The 18,772-nt window shown below is 40.2% G+C and overlaps 1 protein-coding gene across 12 annotated transcripts in view; it reads right to left on the reverse strand.

The window, feature by feature from the left end:
• Window positions 1–3,575: 3,575 nt before the first annotated feature.
• Window positions 3,576–18,772, reverse strand: part of CEP41 (centrosomal protein 41) — a 48,877-nt gene continuing 33,680 nt past the window's right edge. For 10 of the 12 annotated variants that reach the window (XM_077994882.1, XM_077994879.1, XM_015134899.3 and 7 more), the window contains 7 exon segments: window positions 18,156–18,225; window positions 11,869–12,013; window positions 9,938–10,089; window positions 9,170–9,237; window positions 7,690–7,804; window positions 7,023–7,238; window positions 3,576–6,073 (listed from right to left, as the gene is read on the reverse strand). In XM_077994882.1, the coding sequence (XP_077851008.1) occupies window positions 5,925–6,073; window positions 7,023–7,238; window positions 7,690–7,804; window positions 9,170–9,237; window positions 9,938–10,089; window positions 11,869–12,013; window positions 18,156–18,225 (915 nt within the window). In that variant the 3' untranslated portion in view covers window positions 3,576–5,924. 12 annotated transcript variants of the gene reach the window in all.

Raw genomic sequence — 18,772 nt, forward strand, 5'->3', positions numbered from 1 at the left:
CACCAGGGCCTTTGAAAGTCTATTATTTTCAAATGAACTCATTTTACTTTTTACTTAGACCATTACATATTGTTCTCTAACGGCCTGTGGGCCCAATATTGATGGTCCATGAGAATCCTTAGGGTAGTCTCTTGAATCAACACTCAGATATGCATGGCTAGCTTTCTGTCTTCGGCCTAAAGTTAAAATGGGAATGTCATTGAATACAATCCAGATATGACCTCACTGGTCCTTCATCCAGTGCAGGGTTATTCATCATTCTGGCAATTGTTTTGCAGGGGCGAGTGGGTCGAGGTGGATCTGAAGATGCACAGGGACCCTTGCTTTAGGAACTACAGCAACATCATTCTGTGAACACACTGAGACCCAGTTGCTACTCAGATGAAGCTGATATGACCAACTGTAACATCCAAATTGGCCAAATCAAGGAGAAGCCCTCAGAAAAGCACAGAGCATCATCAAATCTAAAGAACTGTCAAAGGGTAATGAATTCTTCCCCAAAGCTTTCAGGATCTGCATTAATTTGGCAACTTTAACACTGAGCATCATCCAACAACCTCAGAGACTGGGATTGCCAAATATTTATTGCCAAACTAAAAGGAGAAAATTGAAAGTCTTCTGCTTAACCACAGTAGTGGTATCAGCTACATTTTTAGAAGACTGCAGTAGAATAAGGGCTCTGCTGACAAGGACTGGAGCAAGGAGGTTTGCCTCTGATTTCCCCGGGAACTTAAGCCTATGGCCATCCCCAATTCATGCAACTTATGTTGCAGTGGAAATCAGAAACATCACCACAAAGGAAAGAAAAGGTCAGGCACAAATCATATCAATATGGTTTATTGAATGAATGGCTCGGCCTATCAGGAAAACAGCCTACTTTTTTTCTCCTACAATATAATTAGAAGTTTGTAATTCTCATTCCTTAAGTGGTACTTCGCAAGGTGTCCATTAACAGACAAAATAAACCTCGGAAACCCTGGAGCACCTGTCTTCAAGACAGGACACCAGACACAGACGGTGGAAATGTGGAAATACACACTCCCCGGAGCAGATATTTCAGTTCCTGAATTTCCATCGCCTTTTGTGCAGGCAAGCGGAGGAAAGTTTTCAAAAGAATCTCGGGTGACTAGGAGGGAAGGGAAGCCAATAGCCAAGGGAAAGGTACATTTTCATGGTAAATTAGAGGCATCACCAAGGGAGAACACGGCTGTGCCCACCCAGAGTGAGAAGCACAGAGCGGAGTGGCTGAAAGAACATCCTCTGGAATCACAGTTCTCAGGCTGGCTCCTGGCTTTTCAACCTCCTAGCTCAGAGACTGAAGGCAAACCTGAATCACTTAATTTCTACCCGAACCTCAGTCTCCTCATCTGAAAATGGGGGTGCCTGACTCATCAGACTGTTGTGGAAATTAAATGAGTCAAAACATATAATGAAGAATCTAGGAGCAAAGTAAGCTCTCCACAAACATTGGCTAGTATTATTATTTTCTGGAAATCTTCAAGATTTGAAACAAAAGAGAAAAATAACCCACTCTTGGATGGGGGCGGTGTGTGACCTGTGCGTGCTGAATTCTGGAGGATACTTTAAGCCTGGCAGAGACAGGGTAATAACACCCCCAACAGCTCTCTAGGTACTTCCTGTAGAGGGAGATCTAAAAACCTCAGGGTTTTGAATGCCTCGCCTACAAAGGCAGGATACACCAGGGGGACAGAAGATAACGAGCTTTCTGGGTCTGCAGAATGACAGACTAGCACTGAGTGGCCACCACAGTGGGCATCACATCCAGACTTCAATCTTGACAGGTTCAATTCATTTATTCATGAACACTTATTAAGGGCCACTGTCACAGGGTTGGTGATTTTCACCCTCTGGGAGCTTACAGTCAAAATAATTGCAACAGGAAGACATATTGATGTCCTTTAAAAGATGCAGCCCTCCGTCCACAGCATTTGAGAAGTGGCCTTTCTTCACCTCACATTTTACCAGGTGCCTCAGGACGTTACGCAGGTGAGAATTTGCTTCTGCACAGAACAAAGAGGATCAGCAACAGAGAGGGGGGCCATCAGGGGATCACAATGTGACAGATACAGTTTTGAAAACACATAAAATCATGCACTGAATCCTGTTCTGCCTGAATTCAAGACTGACAAATTTCCACCATTACATTTTGTATGTTGTAACTGACCTGTGTATCCATTTTAAGATGTCGTAGGAATACTTTCATTATTGTAAGTCTAGGAAAGTATTACTACCCAAATGTATTCTGAACATTTTGGAAGCACAATGTTATTTATTGCTTTTGCATGAAAAAATATTTGTTAGTGAAAACTTAATGGACCTGCATGTAAGTACTCAACATGCTCACATAATTAAACTGGTGAATTATAATTATACATGTTTCTGGTGTTTCCTGGGGCGGGGGGAGGAAGTATCATGGGAGTTAAATCTTTGAAAGAATTGGGAAGAAAATAAACACACATTAAAGACACTGAGAACGTTTTGGAACTGGGGAAAGAAAGGTTCTTAATGATTATCTTCAGAGTAGAGCAAGAAGGTGGTCATGGATTTAAATCTAGGTGGACAGAAACTAATTATTCGCTCTAAAAAAGTCAGATAACATAAAAGACAGAATCTATAGCCCATAAACAACATGACAGAAACCAAAACCAACACAAGAAAAATTACCTATGTATTTCTTCCTAGCCTAGGACTCTGATTTCACTTACATTCCACAAGGGAATTAGAGAAAACACGGTCTGTGTTTTGTTCTGTTTTCTTGGTCGAGTAGCCTAAAGTCTTAAGAATTTTTGTATAATTTAAATAGCACCACAGGAAAAATCCCCGAGCAACTAATGAATGTTATTTGTGCTCTTTTCATTCGGATTTATACCAAGCCCAGTATGATTGTGCTGGTCCTGGCTAACCACTAAAGGTTTAAAAAAAAAAAAAAAAAAAAAGATAAAATGAATGCAGGCCATTTAAATCATTCTACATTTTTCAAGAGATTGAGCCTGACATTATTAGAGCCCAGGGTGTTCCTTTTGTTTTCAAATAAGTAATGTAGCTTTCTCTTTTCTCCCTCACTTTCTGCCTCTCTTTTTCTCTGTGCCCTCCCTTCTTCCTATTTCCTTGCTTCTTTCCTTCTTTTCTCCCTTCCTTAAATACAAACCCCTTTAAAGCATTTAAGGTATTATTTAAACTTTGGCAATCACTGTTGTTCAGGTGGCGCTGTAGCTGTGCACGGATGAAGCACCTTCCGTCTCAGGGTTCATAAGCCCCAGACAAGGGCAGCTAGTCAACCCCTGAGACGCTGGCAGGAAGCCATGATCTAGTTGTTGAAGGTGGCTTCAATCCCAGCCTGAGCAGGAAAAGAAATCCAGGCTTTCTGACTGGAGAGCTGAGGCCCCCTGCCCTAATTGGACTGATTTCCTGATTCATTTATTTAAAAAAAAAAAAAATGCTTTTCTAGGAGATGCAGCAAAAATCACACCAGTCTCCTGTGGCTCCCCAAATCATCTCGACAGAAAAGAAGAGAGAAGTTGGCAGTTTTCAGCGTATTCATAGCAAACGACAAATTAGTAACTATGTACTTTAATCTTCAACATTCATAATTGCACAAAGCATCACTGGTCATTTAAATAATACATGTCAATTAATCTAATGAAGAAACTGGTAAAGCAATGTAAAAAGCAATACCTCGAGCACATAAAGAATGTTTGATATGAACATTTAACATGCAAAGTGCAGAATTAGAACAGCTCTTTTCAGCATGGTTATTTAAAATCCTTACCAACAGGGCAAAGCAAGCACTATGGAGAAATACACACAAATATATTCAACCCGCCAGATCTCTCAGGTGAGTGCACACCAGTTCTAATAGGTCTGGCTGACCTGGCTTTCCACATATATACAGTGGTTTCCAACACTCCAAAGTTGACGATGGGAATGCAGAATCGGAACAAGGAGGGAGACCATTTACTTTCAAAACAGAATGCGGCAGGGAAGTCTCAACTCCTGACAAGTCACCTTTAAAACGGCATAACCAGAACTTTGTTACAGAGAAAAATATTTTTTCCTTAAAATGTATATGTGGCAAAAATGGCTGAAAATCTTGTCCATGCTAGGGGAAAGTTGAATGTGGAAAAATGTGCATTTTTCTATCTACGCTGTAAAGAAAATACAAAGCCAGAGCATTTTGGCATTAGCAAAGCCTGAACTAAGTTCTCAGGCAATAAATTTATGGGGAAACATGACAGACTCCTCATTAAAGCTATGTGTACGTTGGCTGAATTTTATACAAGATTCTTGAATCTTGTGGAAAATTGGGCACGGCTTGACATCTGAACAATGTTCCTGGTTTGTTTGATTTCTAAAGCATCGGAAAATGTTGCACTTTGGAAATCAAGTAGAGAAGAATAAACACTCTCTAAAACAGAACTGGGTTGAATCTGAAAGTTATTTTTCCATATGTCTTTATGAGATATTTATTACGTTTATTTCTCATACAAACACAGCCCCCATGCTGGAAATACTGTGGTGCATTTCTTTTTTTTTTTCGTGGCGAGAAAATAGTACTGTTAAGGCAAATCTTACCCTGTAGCAGTTACCAGCAGGACAGGCAATTTTCAGCTGGCTTTTCAGAAGCTGGTTGCCATGACAAAGAGCACAATTTATTCCTCAGTCCCTTATCACAGCTACGATCACAGACCATAAAAATTAACACGGCTCTTTTCCATCTGATTTCAGAGTTTCTCATCCTTACCTGAGGCCTTTTGTTCCCCCAATTAAATGGAATGAATGTCAGTCATTTAGCAATTCAATTAATGCTGATTCAAAATTCCGGCCAAAACCAGAATCTATAATCACAACTTCCTAATCACAGTTCAGTCATGAGAATGAAAAGTAAGCAGGAAATTGCACTAATTACTCAATTAGACTAATACTGTATTTCTAAGCAAGGGCTTACGAGGCTGTCAGCCCTGAGAAAGGACTTCGGAGTTCTCTTCACCTTGTGCGTCCACAGTTGTCCAACCAAAGCTGGTATTTTCAAGTGGCCATAATTTCTATCCATCTAACATGGATGGACTGAAGCTGGGCAATGGGCATTAAAACTGATATACTGACCACAAGTGAGGGCTGCTTTGGTGGGCTTCAAGGGTGTGGTGGCCAGGGCTTTCCCATGAGAGGCCCTCCTCCCCGGTGTGAAGACGCCCACATGCACACCTTTCTGGCTCCAGGAAAGTATCTAATGAGGGGGAGCATTCAGTGAGTGTACAGCTACTCTCCTCATCTTCAATTTGAGCGATGCACACAGGCACTGGCTTTCATACTCAAAATAGGGCCTGCAGTATGCTGGGCAGAGAGCTCCTTGCCGAGTGAGTCCGTGGGGGTGGGGCCTGCAGGCGGCTGGAACCTAAGGCTCATCTGCACCCCTGGAAACAGCTTCTCACATCAAGACTGCAAAGAGAAGCCTTCATGAAGTCAAGAACAGTGAACGAAAAGGTGGTCAGGAGGGGCACACGGGCGGATGTGACTGAAGTATTTACAAAACAATGAAGAGATACCCAACAAGCTGAACCTTATTTAAAAACAAAAAACAAAAAACAAAAAACTAAAAACTTAGATCCTTTTTTCCTCTACAGTTTCACAAGACTTAAATATGCTGTAAACAACAGGGAGGACACTAGAGCCTGTCACGCCTCTGGTTTTTGTGGTCACCTGTCAAAATTCTTCCCGAGGTGGCCTCCCGAGGGGAGAGGAACTGGAGATAGGGAGAGGGAAGAGGGCCTATCCCATACGTATGTCATGGTCTTTTCCTCTGCAGAAGTTTCTGGAAATGACCCAACTTGGGAAATGCTCAGGGGTTCCGAAAAGAGGAAAAACATTTATTTGCCTAAGTTTTTACTTAGGCAGAGACAAAGTCTTTACTTCCAGGGTTTGCCTTGCAGGTGGCCACTGCTGAGGGAGCGGGGGTTTGAATGGCTGGCAGGGCCCCCGCCAGGCAGATTCTGAGTGCTTCGGGCACCAGGCACCTTGGAGTCTCTTCCAGAGGAGTTAGCTTGGTTCAGTCGGCCTGAAGGGAGCAAGAAAGAAGGAAGATAGCTGCAAGAATGATTCCAGGGACAATCTGCCAAGTACAGTTTTAAGCTAATGAAGTCATGTGCAGTACCTACTTTAGGCCAATGATGACCTACTCCTCATCCTTGAGATCAGCCTGAAGGTGGCGAGGGGGACAGAAATGAAGGGAAACACAGATAGGTTTTTTTCCCTTCCTCTCCATCATCCCCAACAAACCTAGTCTGTCCTCCACTACTTCCTTCGTAGAGAGGATGCAGTTGAGGAGCGATTAGGGGAAAGAAAAGAGAATGCAGTATGGTGAAACTAAGGTAGGAAGACAAACCACGGAGGCTCTCAGAGTGGAGAAGCAAACGCAGCAGAAGGAATCAAAAACTTTCCAAGAAAGAATCTGAATGTCTGATGTTTAACTCCTCAGTTTTGCCTGAGATATACTTTTTGATGAAGTCTCTACATTTTTGCCTGGGCGCGGTGGCTCATGCCTGTAATCCTAGCACTTTGGAAGGCTGAGGCAGGTGGATGACTTGTGGCCAGAAGTTCGAGACCAGCCTGGCCAACATGGTGAAACCCTGTCTCTACTAAAAATACAAAAAAAAATTACCCTGGCATGGTGGCAGGCACCTGTAATCCCACCTACTCAGGAGGCTGAGGTGGGAGAATCGCTTGAACCAGTGAGACGGAGGTTGCAGCACTCCATCCTGGGTGACAGAGCAAGACTCTGTCTCAAAAAAAAAAAAAAAAGTCTCTACGTTTTGATGAAGTCTCTCTTCAATGCATAATTCTTGCCACTATCTGGGGTCACCTCCACTGCCTCCCCTCCCCAGCACCTGTAACACACCTCCCTAGTATTTTAAGAATCTAAATATAAGAGATGAAGGTTTTCATATGATGAGGTGATATTCAAGGCTGCAAACCAAATATTGTCTTTAAAGGTCAAAAGATCTTACTAGGATGATCTGCAGGCCCTTGCTCCTCTTCCAGATAATATTCTATCTTTTTTAAGTCTTCTGGGGTAAATCTCCATTTGTTCTCAGCTGGTAGGGGTGGCACTTTGGGGCTGGATCGTTTCCGGGCAGAACCAGGAGGAAGGGCCTGCTGGCAAGACGCTGGCAGGGAACCAGTAATCAGTCCTTCCGGGAATTTCTGAGCTAAGACTTTTAGACCTAGGTTTGGAAAAGCATCAGAAAAAGCTGCATTAATATGGCAAGGCCAAGCCAAAACCTGGAAAGAAGCCTGCATGTCTTCTAATCTCTGGTCATCAAGTTGAGGCCAACACAAGGACATGAAATTTTTCTTAACTATTTCATCATTAAGCAAATTATACCAGAAAATATTTGTTGTTACATGGGATTCTGAGAATTCCACAAGAAATCCTTTTGCTCAAGTCTTCCGCATTAGGGCTTTCTGACAGAGCCCTGAAGCAACATCAGGAATTAAAAACATGTGCTGATGAAGCTAAGGGAAGTTTCACATAACTCCTGACTCCTTTCAGCCAGCATGGCTTTTTCTCTTTCCAGAACACTGAATTCTGAGCACCAAGAGAGAAAAGGGGATGCAGGTAGGACTGAAGGATGATTGGCCTTTGAAGTCCCAAGCAGAGTATCACTTGCTCACCTCCGGAAAGCATGAAGAGGTTTTCAAATCCACGCTCGCACATGGTGGTGGCCGCCTGACTGGCCAGCCTTTCATCGTCGTCATACAGAATGATGATCTTGCCATGGGCATTTTTCTAAGAGTCAGATGAGTTAAGGTTCCAAGGCACTGGGTTGATGTCCCAAGACTACAAGAAACCTCCAAGGAATAAAAGGTCAGTCCACCTGTCTGAGTTCCTGGGAACGATGGACAAGCCCATTCTTACCATCACACCAGCAGGGACTGGATGGTTTCCTGTCATGGAAACCACACAAACTGGTATTCGTTTTTTCTGCAAACTGATGTTACCATGGTCTAAGAGACAGTACTAGTTACGGACTCTACATCCTTTAGCTCTCTTATCCTTACGACCCTGGAAAGTAAATATTGCAATCCCCATTTTACAGATGAATAAATAGAACAACTTCTATGCCTAATGTGTCCACTGAAGCCTATTTATGATAGTAAAAATGTGGGAGCCATCTAAAAAGTCCAAAATCAAGGAATAGTTTAGTAAATCATAGTAAATCTGAAGATATTACACAGCATCAAAAATGTGGTTTACAGAAGGCTTGCATCAGCATGGGGAAATACGTCAGAATATGAACTGAAAAAAAGCAGGATACTAAATTACATATACAGTAAGGTTTCAACTTCGTTAAAAAAAAACAAACACGCAAAAGACAGTCTGGAACAAAATATACTAATAGTGTAACAGGAGCCACTGCTCAACTGTGTGATTATAAGAGATTTCAATTTTCCTTTTAATAAGTTTTGGTATTTAAATTATTTTTGGCCGGGCATGGTGGCTCACGCCTATAATCCCAGCACTTTGGGAGGCCAAGGCAGGTGGATCACGAGGTCAGGAGATCGAGACCATCCTGGCTAACATGGTGAAACCCTGTCTCTACTAAAAATACAAAAAAAAAAAACTAGCCAGGCATGGTGGTGGGTGGCTGTAGTCCCAGCTACTCAGGAGGCTGAGGCAGGAGAATGGCGTGAACACGGGAGGCAGAGCTTGCAGTGAGCCGAGAGCGTGCCACTGCACTCCAGCCTGGGTGACAAAGTGAGACTCCGTCTCAAAAAAAAAAAATTTTTTTTCTGCTTGTATAATTTTTATGAATGAAAAAATTAAAATTTTAAAAGAAAAAATTAAAATAGAAAAAAACCCTAAGTTCTGCTATGTAAAGTTTTCTGGGAGGAAAAACCTCTCTTAGGACCAACTCTCAATGGATCCTAACTCTTAACCTAGTGTTTTTTGGCCCAGGGCAAGACAGTTTGAAAGCCTCCGCCTCAAGAGTCAGGATTCTTGGCAATAGCTAGGAATCCAAATTCTAAAATATGCTCAGCCGAATAACATCAAAGGCCCTTCACAGCATTCTTACCAGGAGCGTGGTGCATGGTAACTTTGATTCTTATAATCCTCATACCACCCAATTCCTTAAAATGCAACAAAGGATACATATTCAAGAATATCATTTGAATAAGGGTTCATTGTTCTAGACAGAGTTGCAATTGGGTAACTGTAAGCTGCAAAGAGAAGAAAAAGTTTAGGAAGTCTGTTGTTCTCTTAATACAACTTGGTCTCAATTCCCAGCTGGTTTAAAATCTAAGAGTTAAATACATCTTCAAAATTCATAAGCTGCTGGGCACGGTAGTGCACACCTGTAATCCCAGCACTTTGGGAGGCCAAGGTGGGTGGACCACCTGAGTCCAGGAGTTTGAGGCCAGCCCGGGCAACATGGTGAGGCCTCATCTCTATAAAAAATACAAAAACAGCCGGATGTTGTGGCATATGCCCGCAGTCCCAGGTACTCGAGAGGCTGAGGCAGGAGGATCACTTGAGCCCAGGAAGGCAAGGCTGCAGTGAGCCATGATCGCGCCACTGCACTGCAGTCTTGGCCACACAGCAAGGTATTGACAAAAAAAAAAAAAAAAAAAAATCAACGAGCCATAAACCTAAACACTTCTGTGAAAGCAAAGAAAGAGGGCACTATGAACAAAGTATGAAGCTTCATTCATTTCCCTCCTTCTGACCGCCACCTGTGAAAATCAGCAGCCTCTCAGAGTATTTTATGGTGGAGCCAATCCTGTAGGATTCCATAATGGATCCAGCTAACGTACGGTTTGCTTAACTGTCTACCATGAGCTGTGGTTCCAGCCTGCCTAGACTCAAGAGCAGGCTCTCTGTTCTTGAGAGTGAAGCACTTTAAAGCCCTCTCTCTCTTACCTCCAACAATGTGGCACTGCTGGTAAGAATCTCTATCACGCACATCTAGCAGCAGGAAGGGGCAGTCAGGATAAGGTTTGTCTTTGGTATTGGGCTCTGCTTTCTTCACTGGCCCTTTGTCTAGATCCAGTTCCCCAACACCACTGATGACACTGCAAGTGAAAAAGTAGGTCAGCAGAAACTAGTCAGAGGTTGGTGGCTTAAAGGTCAAACATATTTCTTCAGAATAGTGAGATGAGTGCTCAATCTCTTTTCAAAGGGCGCTTCAAAGGGAAAGGAACATGGACGTGGTGTCTCAGTTCTGCCTCTGAATGCAGGATCCTGTGGACTTCCTCCTCTACTACACTGGACCCCACACAGGAGACCCACATGTCCACACTCACCTTCAGACAATGCGTGTCAGTGCATTACATGGCTGAGGGGTTAGGGACTGAAGGGTGCATGCTGCCTCTAGCCACAAGGGCAGCATCAGAGGGAGAAAGAAGGGAACAGTGAATCCAGTGGGGTGAAAGAGGAAAGAATATGGTTGGTAGGACAGGAAAAAGGAAAGGCATTTCTTTCTAGGTATATTATAAGTAATTAAAGTAACAATAATGCTTTATACATTTCATATACGCAGTCAGTGACCTATCTGCTATGGTATTGAGTCTTAATACTTCCATAGCTCTCTGTACTTACTTCAGTTTTGTAGGTTACAACATTGAGGTTGACGCGGCTTTAGATTTGGTGGCATTCATAGAATGAGACAGAGGAAGAGCTGGGATTAAAATGAGGAAGCTAACCACTACCACTAACAGTTCTGAGTCTACGGTCAATCAATCACCAAAACTGGTCACCGTCTTAATATTATAGGGAAAATGTGGTAAAAACATGAATCAAAGGAATAAGACGACTAAGTGTTATGAACAAAATGGGAAGCAGTGAAATATCCTTACTGGAATAAGAAGATGGTTACTTTCTTAGGAAATATCAAGACACATATGCTAAATCACAGCTTAGTATGTACCTTAGCTCCCTTCCCATAACAGCAAATCAAATTCTGCGTTTAAATCCAGTAAACACTATAACTCTGTGCTATATAGTGCATATTTTGTTGAACCAAAGGAGAAGAACATCTGTTTGATAAGAAACTGCATCCTCAGTGGAAGTCCTGTTGGCCTCTCTCTTCTTGAATGCAATTTTAGAGCCCTTTTGCAAAAGTTAACTATAATAATATGAAGCTAAAAGAATAATAATAATGGTGAAATGATGATAGCAATTCTTTCTCTGGTAGAACTAATTTCTCTAGAACTATTTTATCAGTCAAAGGGATGGATATCTGCTGAAAATCAGTACTGTCTTATAATCAACAGTTAATATTAGTGAGAAAGTACTACACGGACTAAAGTCCATGTAATCCATGGAATAAGGAGGCCCATGCCTTAGAAGAAGGAGCAGAAGAATACAATAAAAAGAAGGAACAGCCACGTTCAGCTTTAGAATCAGCACCAAGTACTGCTTTTTCCTTTGCACCTACTCAGTATCAGAGCACTACATGTGGCACTGTCACTTCCGGACCGGGTATTATAAGCTGCAGCAGTCGGAAAAGGGGGAAAATCATACTCTCTGAATCAAGAGATAGTATTTGTAAAGTAATTCCTCATAACAAACTTACATGCAGGAGGGAGAAGAATGGAACTGAGAAATGAAAATTAAACTCTCCTATTAATATATTCTCCATTAACTCGGTAAGAATGCAGTGAAAAAGATTCAGGAGGTGGCATTTACACAAAGAGAAAGTAGAAGGCTGGGATTAAAATGTGAGACTTTACTCCTGCCAATTCTGTTTCTAAGGCAAGAAAAAAAACCCAAAAAAACACAGATCCCTGAAATTGGCCTCTAGGTTGATATAAAGGCAAAACACAGTGAAAATATGAATCAGCTTCGAGTACCTCTGAAGGGTTGAGCGGCTGGAGTCCCCTGCTCCTGCGTTGTTTATGAGCTGCTCAGGGCTCGGCGACTGCTCACCTGGATTTCCTTTCCCATTAGTCCTGGCAGTGGTTTCAGCATCAGGGTCTGAAGCTGCAGAATCATTGTCTAATATTTACGAATGATGAAATAATTAGATTGAGCCTCAGGATTTGTGTTTACTTATTAGACAGTTCCAAAGACATGAAGTCAAGAAAAGGAAATCTTATCATCATTATTACATTGCTGTGGAAGTGCTAATGTACAAGTTCCCAAAGTGTGGTGGACCCCAGATATCCCCAAGGCCCTTCCAGGGATCTGCAAGGTAAAAGCTATTTTCATAAGATGTTACTTGTCTTTTTTACTGTGTTTATATTTGCACTGATGGTACAAAAGAAATGGTGGATAAAGCTGCTAGCACCTTAGTAAAAATCGGGGCTGTGGCACCAAACTTTATTAGCAATCATTGTATTATTCACCATCACGCATGCATTCACAGTAAATAAATATGGCAGTCACACTAAAAGACAGTCCCTGTTAAAGCAGTAACAGTTACTATTCTTATTAAATCTCACCTTGAAGTACATGTTTTTTTAATGTTCTGTGTGATGAAGTGAGGAGTCCACACACAATTAAGTTTGCTACATACCAAATTACCAGGGTTATCTCAAGGAAAAGTATTAGTGTGATTGCTGAGTTGCAGGCTGAACCAGTAACTTTTGCTATGCATACCATTTCTGCTTGGAAGATAAACTGACAGAAAAACTATGGTTAGTTAGACTTGTGTATTTGGCAGACATTTTCTCAGAAGTGAACTAAATAAGCCTGTTATTTCAAGGAACACTACTGATGGCATTGTTGCCAATGATTGTATTTTGAACAAAACTCGAAGTTTTAGAAACTGTGTTTGCCATCAGGAACTGAAGTATGGGGAGCTGCTTCCCCATGCTTACAGATCTTTTTGGTAAGATAGATCGTGAGAATAATATATGTGATTTTTTTGACAGTTGTATAATAAAATGTATTAACCTTTGGGAAGATCTTCATAACTCGGTGAACCAATATTTTCTAAATGGCCAATGCATGATGTTATACAATCATGCACAGGTAAAAGATTCAAGATATAAGACAATTACACTGAAAGTGCCTGATTTTAATCTAACAGTATGAAAGATTCATTGATATGATTTCAGATTCTACCTTACAGCTAATCCTTAAGAAACTAGCAGTTGTCAAGTTTTATCTGAAAGGGCTATTAAAATACTTCTCCCTTTTCCACCTACAGGTTTGTGTGAGCTGAATTTTCCTCACACACTTTAACCCAAACAGCATATCACAACAGACACCGCAGAAGCAAAGAGGAAAATCCGCGATCCTTTCATTAAACCAGACACTAAAGAGATTTACAAAATACATAAAATAATGACGTTCTCAGTAAAATTTTGTTTTGGAAATAATGCTATTTTTCATAAAAACATGTTATTTATGTTTGTAATGGGTTTAGTATTGTTATTTTTAAGTGAAATAATAAATAAATACTGTTTCAGTTCCCAGTTTAAATTTTTAATACAATAAATATTAATAGACATAAAGCACATAAGCCAAAGCTCTTTGGGATCTTCAATAATTTTTAACAGAGTGGAGGAAGAGAACAAAATGTTTGAGAATTTGCTGTTCTAACCAATACAATAAGATTAAAAAATAATAATAATAACAGGCCAGGCGTGGTGGCTCATGCCTATAATCCCAGCACTTTGGGAGGCTGAGGAGGGTGGATCACTTGAGGTCAGGAGTTTGAGACCAGCCTGGCCAACATGGCGAAACCCTGTCTCTATTGAAAATACAAAAATTAGCTAGGTATGGTGGCAGGCACTGTAATCCCAGCTACTCAGGAGGCTGAGGCAGGAGAATCACTTGAACCTGGGAGGCGGAGGTTGCATTGAGCTGAGATCGTGCCACTGCACTGCAGCCTGGGCAACAGAGCAGGACTCCGTCTCAAAAAAATAAATAAATAAAAATAAAAACAAGTCTAATTATTAAAGAGGATATTAATTTTGCATATGATATGATAATATACCTAGAAATTTTAAGAGAATAATACGACAATAAGTGCAATAAATATGTGGTTAGATAAAAGAAATGCTAAAATATTTGTCCTATACACCAATTAAAAAATGACAGGAAAAAAAATCTGATATACAGTAACAACTGCAGCTATCAAACGTACTCTCCAAGAAATGAACCTAAACCAAATGTAAATAACCTATAAAAATGTATAAATCCTTTATAGGACTTATAAAAACGTTACTTAGAGGCCTTAAAGAAGACCTCAATGAAGAGAGTGACACACTCTGCATGTTCCTGATCGGGCAACTAAAACTAAAACATGAGTCCCTCCCAAAGTTAACTTTTGGCCTTAATACTAATCCCAAAGGGATTTTTTTAAAACTGAAAAGGATTTAAAAAATAAGAAGAGCAAATACACACACACACACACTCAGATCCTTTTTTCCTATTCAGTTTCACAAGACTGAATATGTATTCTGGAAGCAATATATACCCATGGGTTTTTGATGTGTTGGTTTTTCATATATATGAGGAAATAGGAAAATATATGTATATACATACATAATTAGGGGCAATTTGGAGACCTGCCTTATCAAATAGTAACATATGTTAAAAAGGTAAATGATCAAAATAGTACAGCACTGCAACCATAACAATGGAATATAATAGAGAACATGGAAAAGAATATAAACAAAAAGTCAATACATCCATATCATAAATCAGTGGGTAAAGGTAGAACTACTGAGTATATGGTGCTGGGAATATTTCTCAACTATCTGGAAAAATCTAATTCAAATAATCACCTTGTGTCATATATCAAAATACATACCAGATGGTTTAAATGCAAACAAACAAGCCAATAGAAGAAAATGTAGGTAAATAATTTACTAACATTGAATTTTATGAGTCTAAAGCAATGAAAGAAAACAACAGTATGGGCTAATAGATTTGATCATGTAAAAATGCAACCTCATATATATCAAAAACCAACACGAAGAAAATTAAAAGGTGAATAACAAATTAGGAGAAAGATCTGTAACACACATAAATTAAGAAGGTTAATATACTTAATTTATAGATTTAAAAAATTAACTAGCTCTGTAATATAAGGTGAAAAGAGTAAAAATGCAATAAGATCATGTGCACGAGGCAAAAATGCAAACAAGGTTAAATTGTTAACATGGAAAGGAAGTCTTTTCCCCACCGAAGACATGCGGGCCCTCCTGCCTCCTTCCCCAAGGGACGTATCAGTGTGCTAAACACTTTCACGTATTTATGTCTCATTCCAGAAATAAAACATTTACATGTGCTTGCATATATTTTACTTCTTCCCCAGGAGAATTCTATTCATATTATTTTATACTTTGGGTTTTTGTTTTATTGTTGTTTTATTTTTACTTAATATAGCCTGGAAATTGTTCCAACTAATCAAGATTTTTTCCTCATGCATTGTCAAGTTAGTATTGTTCTCCACTGTATAAAGATATCATAATTATTCAGAACTCTCACAAATCCGTAAGAAAAAGATGAACATCCTATTAGAAAGAAAGGAAAAAGAGCGTATAAACTCCTTAAAAGAAGAAATATGTATTTATGACCAGTAAACACACACACAGAGCATAATCTTACCATCAAAGAAATAAAAATCTATTAGATACTATTTTTCATCTATTAAACTGGAGAATATTTACAGAAATGCTAATTATTCAGCTTTGGCTAGGATGAGGAAAAACAGGTCTTCTCATTCACTCCTGGTGAGAATGCAAACAGGTAGAACCATGCTGGAGAGAATGCGGCAGTCAGCACTGGGTGTCTAAAATGGTTCCACCCTTTGACCCTCTGCAGCAATTTATCCTCAGGAAATAATCAGAATCATACAAACATTTACATATATACATTGTAGCATTATTTTATAAAGGTGAAAAATCAGAAAAAACTATAATGCCCAACAAGAGCATTAAATTATGGATAATGGATATACCATTTAATGGATATACCATTAAATTATGGTATATCCAAAGGACAGACATTAGATGACAACACAATCTTTATAGTCATGCTTCTGAAGCCTATTTAGCGACAAGGGAAAGTATGAATGAAAAAGGGGTAACTGAAAACAGCACAATACAAAATTATACAAAGAATATAGATTTAATTGGGGTGAGGGGTTAGAGAGGGGGAAAGCGGACCAAAACATACAGAGTGATTATTAGTTATTTAATTTGCTTCTTTATATACTTTTTATGGCTTCCTAACTTACTAGAAACACACTTTTAAGTTAGGAAAAAGCGATAAACATTATAAAAGGAGTTTTTTTTTGTTTTTAATCCCTTCAAAGATAGCCAGTATGTATACAGATACAATCTGTTCCCCAGGCACTCCTGAGTGAGTTATTATCTGTGTAGAGCACTAGAAAAACACTAATATTACTCACACATTATGGTGTCCTACTTTACAAGAGCCTACTTTGCTGCGCAAATTTATCTCAGAAGAGAAAATTGCATGTGCCCATATGTTCGGGTGCTGCAATCTCAACAATGAATTGAAGGACCAAATCTAGGTGCTTATATAACCCAGTTAAAATTGGGAGTACTTGTATGAGGAGACTCAATTATCTCTGTTACAAAGAGCTCTTATTTCTCTGCTTTGTGAGAGGCATCTGTCAAAGATAAATTCCTGTCGTTTTCAGATTCTTTTTATCCTTCCTAACAAAAACCAGCCCGGGGAAATGACAGTTGAGTTGCACAAACCCAGTGTTCAGACTTCCTGAGAAACTTGTCTTGAAATCAGAAGTCAAATTCCTGACCTACATCAACCTTAACAAAACACATTCCTCTTCAATAAACAGCCACACGCTGATTGCTGGGTACTTCAGGATAAAATAAAGACCTTAACTCTGTGGATTCTTTTCATGAGAGTACAACTAGGAGGTTTTATTTTCAACTTGGTATTTAAGAAAGGAGATCGGGAGCCTACCTGTCTTTCTAGCCTTATCTCCTACCCAGTGCCTACTAGTCCCTTAGACCACAGCCAGATTGGATGACTCAATTCCCCAAACATGCCTGGTGTGCTGTCCTCTCCATGCCTTTCGCAGGCTGCTCCTCAGCCTGCAACAGCCTCATCTTTAACTTGTACCTGTTGAGATTCTACCCCACTTCAAGGTCCAGTTCCAGTGCCTTGAGGAAGCCTACCTCGGTCTTCTTCCTTTTTTTTTTTTTTTTTTTTTGAGACGGAGTCTCGCTCTGTCGCCCAGGCTGGAGTGCAGTGGTATAGTCCTCAGCTCACTGCAACCTCCGCCTCCTGGGTTCAAGTGATTCTCCTGCCTCAGCCTCCTGAGTAGACCTGGTGATCTTCCCCGCTTGGCCTCCCAAAGTGCTGGGATTATGGGCGTGAGGCACTGGGCGTGAGGCACCGTGCCTGGCTGCCTACCTCAGTCTTCTAACTAGAAGTGTCTTTCCTTCCTTGGAACTCTCCCACAACATCCTGCATCTTTCCTAAAAGCACTTTTCAGTCCCTTAAGGGTACAATGAAGGCAGCAAGAAGACACTGGATGCTACTGCAGACACTTAGATTTGTAACCCAGGTCCCTTCCTTACTAGCTGTATCACTTTGAGGAGGCAGCTTAACCTCTGCAGCTTGGGCCTCTCATCGGTCATGTGTACCTTCCTTCCAGAGTTTTTAAGAAGACTAAGTAAGAAAATTCATGTGAATTCACCTTGCAATATACAGCCAACAAACGATGGTTTCCTTCCATTCCTCCATTTAAAAATTCTTCCACCTTAGTAATTCTGTGGTACTGTTAGCATTCAGCCCACCTAACACATACACATGTGTGCATGTGCACACATGTGACTGTCAATTTCATGTCAGCAGAGCTGTGCTTTGTTCATCTCTGTAGTCTCATAGCACTTAATGTGTGGGTACACAGAATGCTAAAAATATTCATTGAAAAAAGTAATTAGTATTTTAAACACATCTAAAACATTTAAAACTGTAAGTGTTAGAGCCAGAAAACCAGATGGCTTTTTAAAATAAGAATGAACAACTAAAGTATCAGGTAGCATTTCCCTGAGAGTAACAATCTAATTACAAATAGACACATCAAAGTCCCAGTCCCTGGGAAAAGACAGCAAATGTGTACAGGGTGAGTGTTTCAGTCAAATGGTCAGCCTGTTATTTTCCCCACACCCTCAATTCTCATTACCTTCCAGCCTTTGAATCTCCTCAGCTGTCACTTCCAGTGTTTGATCAGAGAGGGAAGCAACTTGGATGATCTGATAGAAAAAAGAATGAAATGTGTGGATGTTTGTTTGTTTTTAAACAGAGGCAATTTTGTCTTTTACAAAAGACGAGGAAACAACAAACATCAAAGATCTCTTGTTTGAAGAAGCTGTCAGTGTCCTCAACTGAAGACTGAATCTCAGGCCTCCTTCCTTTTGTGTTGGTAATACACTGCAGATGATCATTTCAGAAGAAAAGCACATTTAGAACACTACATAAACTTAGAATGCTAAGAGGATAGTTTAGGACAAGAAACATGAAGAAGAGTTTAAAACCACATCCGTATATATCGTGATCCAAGCATTACACATTATTTCTTGAAAATGCAATACTGACCTAGCATAACATAGAATGGGATCAGCAATTCTCCACACAATGAAGAAGTAAATGTAAATGTAATAACAGATACACTGATTACAGTGTCTTCTACTTCTATACAGTATTCAGTTTTAAAGCACTTTTCACAACTTAGCTCACAAGACCCAAGATTCAACTTGAGTGATGCCGGTGGGACTTGTGCTTGGGAGCTGGATGACACCT

This window comes from Macaca mulatta, chromosome 3, assembly GCF_049350105.2.
Source record: "Macaca mulatta isolate MMU2019108-1 chromosome 3, T2T-MMU8v2.0, whole genome shotgun sequence".
In the NCBI taxonomy this organism is placed as follows: Eukaryota; Metazoa; Chordata; class Mammalia; order Primates; family Cercopithecidae; genus Macaca; species Macaca mulatta.